General features: G+C 46.3%; 1 protein-coding gene across 1 annotated transcript; it reads left to right on the top strand.

Moving 5' to 3' along the window:
- Positions 1-4,391: 4,391 nt before the first annotated feature.
- Positions 4,392-5,626, top strand: LOC137721935 (uncharacterized). Its single transcript, XM_068460954.1, has 3 exons — positions 4,392-4,594; positions 4,999-5,140; positions 5,213-5,626. The coding sequence occupies exons 1-3, from the start codon at positions 4,392-4,394 to the stop codon at positions 5,624-5,626; spliced, it is 759 nt and encodes a 252-aa protein (XP_068317055.1).
- The last annotated feature ends 284 nt before the right edge of the window (positions 5,627-5,910 follow it).

Here is a 5,910-nt window from a genome sequence, read left to right as displayed (position 1 = left end):
GTTGGATGCGCCAATGGAGAAACATGGAAATGGGTGTCTTCTTTTAGATGGGTTTGAATTTTTTGGTGCCATTGATTTGATGGTAAAGTTGCTGTGGAGCCTAAAATAATCTCAAATATTTTAGAGGTTGCACGTAGACTTTTATTCAAGAAAGACAAAATTGCCTTTAATAAATGGACAGGTTTCTCAGATGCTCCCACGCGCAGCTTACATCCCTGGAAGGCTCAGCAGTAGAACACAACTGCCCACAGGTCACATGCCCTTGGCAAGGAATTAAAGATGAAGATTAATTACCCAAATCCTATCTTTAACACATTCCTAATTGAAGATGTCCAATCAAGTAAGTAATCCTAATTTAAATCAATTAGGGATAATTACCCCATTATCTCAAGATATTATTTCCTATTAAATATCTTGGAAATATTTAGAGAATATCTCTCCATTAAACACTATATGGCCGGCCTTAGCCCTATAAATGCCCCATATTCTACCAATTTTGGAGAGCTTTTTACAACCCTAAAAAAGCCCTAAACACTTTACTCTCTCAGAGAAACTAACTTAGGCATTGGAGATCTGTTGACCTAACCCCCACCCTCCCACCTCGTGGGCTCGTGAGGCTTAGGTCTCTGATCAAAGGTGTTGATTGTTTTGCAGGTGCATTTTCGTCAAGACTGAAGACGTCAGAAATTTGCATTAACAAATTGGTGCTTTCATTGATAACTGATTCAAAAGACTCGAAGAAGCCTCTCGCATTAGTTTCTTGAATTTTCTGTTACGTTGAATTTCTCACACATTGTATCAATTAATTTTTCCTTGAAAAGTTTCTTGATCAGTCCCTGGAGAAAGGATACAATGGTAGAAAATTTGGAAACTAGGACGAATGGAACCCTATACGTGCAAGGATTTGGATCGGAGAATAGAGATGAGGACATAGCCCCACGATCGAGATCCTTAAGGCTCAACGCGACGGCAGGAGGAACCCTACCGCCACGTAGCTGCACCACCACCATTGTTGTGACCTAGCAACCGCGGCAAAGCCATCAGGCCAAGACCCAAGCCTTAACAATGCTGCCTTTGTAGCACATGGACTAAATCCCTGGGCAGGAGGCCCAAGTCCATTTCCAAGCCCATAGGCAGGAGGCCCAAAGCGCAACAGCTGTTGCCAGCTAGACAGCTCAACGGGCCCAAACCCAAGCCACAGCTAGCAGGCTAAGATATAGCAGCCCAAAGGCCAGGAGGGCCCACGACCATGCAGATCCAAGGTGAGTAGGCGCTGGCTTAACACGCCCTGCAACCCACTTTGATGACCTGGCCCATGGCCCAATCCATTCCAAGGCCACCTCCAGCGATCCAGATTTTGACCACAGGTCCTACGATCGATTCAGGGTTACTTACACCCCACTTTTTTTGCAGGAATGCCCGCTTTGGGCTCAAGCTTTGTACCTGCAATCCATTATACTTCCACCACACTTGGAGACGCCCATTTTTCATGTTCTTTTAATCCAAACGGCGAACACCACCTACCCTAGCAGGTCGCCAATTTAATGAATGCCCTAGCGCAGAATACCATCTTGGTGAACCAACTCTTCGAGTGTATCGAGATGCAGCGCGTCACAGATGAGATGTCCCGAAGTAGGATAAAGGCAGAAGAACGTGACTCATTCCAGCGGCTTTTGGCAAAGAGCCACTCAGCTTACCACGAACTGTGCATTCGGGTAGTGTGCACTCTAGTTTGGGCCCTCGAGGAAATGTTTTCTCCTGCCTAAATGCATAGAGAAGCGTTCATTCCCGACTCGGCTCACGAGTTAGTGTGTATTTGAGGTTGGGTCCACACTCCGACGAGCACTTAGGACATTTTAGGCGAAATGTCCACATGAGGCTAGGCCCATAAGGAGATCATCCTACGAGGCAATAGAGTCGGCAGCCGTATGACGCCCAGAGGAGAGCACGAGAGCAGTCCAGCTTGAGTTCGACTGGCAGCCCTCGCCAAGCACAACGGCAAATAGCACAACATGAACCACGTACACCGTAACCGTAGGCTCTGCTACCTCACTAAGTGCAAATCCAGGAGGAAATACAAAGGCTCGTAGCAGAGCAGTTGTGCGGATTCTAGCGTATTAACACTACCGACGATTCCCTTCTAAGAGACGTGGCTAACCTGAGTAAGTCACCTTTTACAGATGAGATCAAGCAGATGGAGCTACCGCGAAAGTTTAACCAGCTACATTTCACTTCGTTTAGGGAAGATGAAGATTCGGACAGGCACTTGATGCACTACCAAAGTGCCATGACCCTTTACGCCAACAATGACGCTCTCATGTGCAAGATCTTTGCCATGACGCTCTAAGACGAGACGCAAGACTGGTTCCACACCCTGCTGCCACACTCAATCTGAAACTTCAGTGAACTTTCCTTGGCTTTCATTAAGGAATATTCGTCCTATCACTCGATCAAAAAGAAGTCTGACCACCTCTTCAACATGAATGACCCGAATGAGTCACTTCGCACTTACGTCAAAAGATTCAAGGCGGAGAAGGCAAAGATCGTCGGATGTAATGATAAGATCGCATGTTCAACTTTTTGAAAGAGGCTCTCAGTACATCACCCACTTTTTGAAGAATTGATTATGGGTAAGAACCTGTCCCTGGCAAACTTTTATGCTTTAGCAGAAAAGAACTCCCTCTGGGATGAAGAAAATAGCTTCCAGAAGCCGCTTGAGCAGCCACGCAGAGCCGCAGAACCTACTCAGAAAAGGGTGAGTGATAAATCGCTCAACATCAAAAGCAGTCTAGAAGATAAGCACAGGGACCAATCCCTAGCAAAAGGAGGCACATTGCCCAAGACGTACACCAAGTTCTTAGTCTCGATCAACCAAATTCTTCGTGACCTTAAGGACAAGCCATGGCTCAAGCTGCTACCACCTTTAAAGGGCGACACCTCTAAGATGGACCAGACCAAATACTGCGTATTCCACAGAGGTCCTAGGAACATAACCAATGATTACACCACATGGAAAATGTACCTTGAGCAGCTCGTAAAGGAGGGCAAATGCAACCAGTATGTCGACAGATCAGCTGCCTGGCCAAGGCGAGAAGCAGATGCCGATGCCGAACCCCTAACCAAGACAATTCGAATCAATGGAATCTTTCCTGAATCTGAGCATCTGGGGGCCACCAATAACTCCAAGAAGAGGAAGATCCAGCAGGCGAGATCAGTCAATCAGGTTCAAGCTGTAGATGTTGTACCTGGACTGATCGTCGGCTTCATCGAATAGGACGTTGAGGGAGTATACTTTCCCCACGATGACGCCTTAGTAATTTTTGTACAACTGGCCCACGCCAATGTTGACAGAATCATAGTGGATAACGACGGCTCAGTCAACCTCTTACAACTGTTAGTCATCCAAAAGAAGGGCCTATAAAGCACAATCAAACGCAAAATAGAGGTCTTAACCGGATTTAACGAAGTCACCTTAACTGTCATTGACATTATCACACTCGACATAACCAGCCCACCGATTATCTCGTTGTAAACCTTCATGATTGTTAGCAACCCATCTCCTTACAGTGGGATATTAGGCTGACCCTGGCTTGTAAAGATTGGAGTTGTGACATCGATTGAGTATCAGAAAATCTGATTCCCACATCCCGGGAGGAGCAGTCGGAGAGATCAAATGCGACCATGCCATGTCTAGGCGATGCACTGTACAAGTTCTCAAGGAGTCGAAGAAGAAATCTTTCGCCCCAGCAATAGCAGCTAAAGTCCAGAAAGACGACTCTACTTCCGCCAAATAGCAATTACAGCAAGCAGGTCAAGAAGATGACGTCAAGGTCGACAATGCCCTAGAAGATGAATCAGGATGGAAACCTGAAGAAGACACTGAAAACATCATTCTTAACCCCCATCAGCTGGAAAATACGGCTAAAATCGGCTCACGTCTGAGCCCAGCAGAGAAGAAAGAGCTCACGGCTTTCCTTAAGGAAACTCACGACGTCTTCGCATAGTCACCCTTTGATATGCCCGGTATAGATCCAGTGATAGCTTGTCGTCGATCCCGCTGCCAAACCTGTGATCCAAAAAAGGCGACATTTCACACCCGAGCGAATATCAATTATTGAGGCGGAGATTAACAAGTTACTGGAGGCTGGATTCATTAAGGAAGTGGCATACTCAACATGGCTGGCCAACATCACGCTAGTGATGAGAAAAGAAAAGGAAAATGGAGATTATGCGTGGATTACATCGACCTCAACAAGGCTTGCCCTAAAGACAACTACCTGATTCCCTGAATTGAGTTGCTCGTTGACTCAACATCCAGGAACCAGCTGTTCAGCTTCTTGGATGCGTATTCAGGTTACAATCAAACTGCCATGCAAAAGCCTGACAAAGAAATGACCGCACTCGTAAACACGATGTTCAAGAAGCAGATCGGAGTCACCATGGAAGTTTACGTCGACAACATCATGGTTAAAGGCAAGCAGCGGTTAGACCACATTTGCAACTTGGCAAAAAATTTTGCCATTCTCCGAAAATACAACATGAAGCTCAACCCAGCCAAGTGCACATTTGGCGTTTCTTCAGGGCGATTCTTAAGGTACCTTATAACCCAACGAGGAATCGAGGCTCATCCAAGGCAGATCAAAGCGATTTTGGACATAAAATCGCCCACAACTCTGAAGGAGATCCAAAGTCTCAGCGGACGAGTAGCCGCATTTAATCGTTTCTTTTCGCGATCCACCGACTGATGCAAGGCCTTCTTTAAGGCAATCAATAGGCACAGAGGGACAAGTGGGACGATGAGTGTGAGAAAGCATTTTAAGACATGAAATAGTACCTGACATCACCTTTACTACTATCCAAATCGGAAGCAGCGAAGAACCTATACATTTATTTGTCGGTATCGGAAGTAGCAGTAAGCTCTGCCATTATACGAGAAGAGCTGGGGGCCCAACTGCCTATATTTAACACATCCAAAGCTCTCCTTGATATGGAGACTAGATACTCGAAGATTGAAAAGTTAATTTTGGCGCTAGTTGTTACAACTCAGAAGCTCAGACCCTACTTTCAAGGGCATTCGGTCATCGTCATGACCAAGTACCCACTGCGATCAGTTTTGCACAGTCCAAACGCCTCTCAACAAGTAATGAAGTGGGTGTTGGAACTTGGTCAATACGGCCTAGCATACCAACCCCACACAGCGATAAAAGCCTAGGCATTGGTGGACTTCATAGCAGAATTCACCCCAAGCATAAAGGATGCAGCAACACAGCCTGAAAGCACCTCGGAGACAGCCGAGCATGCCATAGCCGTACTAGCCCCACCTAATGGACATTTTTGGCATTTGCAAGTCGATAGATCATCCAACCATCAAGGATCGGGGGCATGCCTAGTTTTTACTACCCCAGACGACTCAATACTTGAGCAAGCGATCATTTTAAGCTTCAAAGCATCAAACAATGAAGTGGAGTATGAAACCCTACTAGCAGGTCTCCGATTGGCAAAAAACCTAACGGTGAAGAAGCTCATGACCTATTCCGATTCCCAGCTGATTACCAACCAAACCTCAGGAGATTCTACAGCAAAGCATCCAAGGATGGCTCAATACCTCAAGAAGGTACGAGAGTAGCTAGCGACGTTCCAAGCGTACACACTTACTCAGGTTCCATGAGCAAAAAATGCCCACGCAGACGCACTAGTAAGCTTAGGCTCTGCACTAGACCATCAGCTTAGGCACTCTATCCCAATCAAGTACTTGGAAAAGCCAAGCATAGATGAGGAACCAGCAGTCGAGGTGGCGCAAATCAGCACAATCCTGAGTTGACAAGATCCTATCATCGACTACGTAGTCAATGGAATGCTCCCCGCAGACAGACTGGAGTCCAAGAAGCTCCAGATGAAGGTAGCATGCTA

Source organism: Pyrus communis, chromosome 17 (genome assembly GCF_963583255.1).
Source record: "Pyrus communis chromosome 17, drPyrComm1.1, whole genome shotgun sequence".
NCBI lineage: Eukaryota > Viridiplantae > Streptophyta > Magnoliopsida > Rosales > Rosaceae > Pyrus > Pyrus communis.
Note: the sequence above shows the minus strand (reverse complement) of the source record. Positions and strands in the feature narration are given on the sequence as shown.

Coding starts and splice junctions, on each gene's coding strand:
- LOC137721935 (XM_068460954.1), top strand. CDS start 4,392: ATGACCGCACTCGTAAACACGATGTTCAAGAAGCAGATCGGAGTCACC. Junction 4,595..4,998: donor TCTTCAGGGCGATTCTTAAG/GTACCTTATAAC, acceptor TATGGAGACTAG/ATACTCGAAGATTGAAAAGT. Junction 5,141..5,212: donor GTCCAAACGCCTCTCAACAA/GTAATGAAGTGG, acceptor ATAAAAGCCTAG/GCATTGGTGGACTTCATAGC.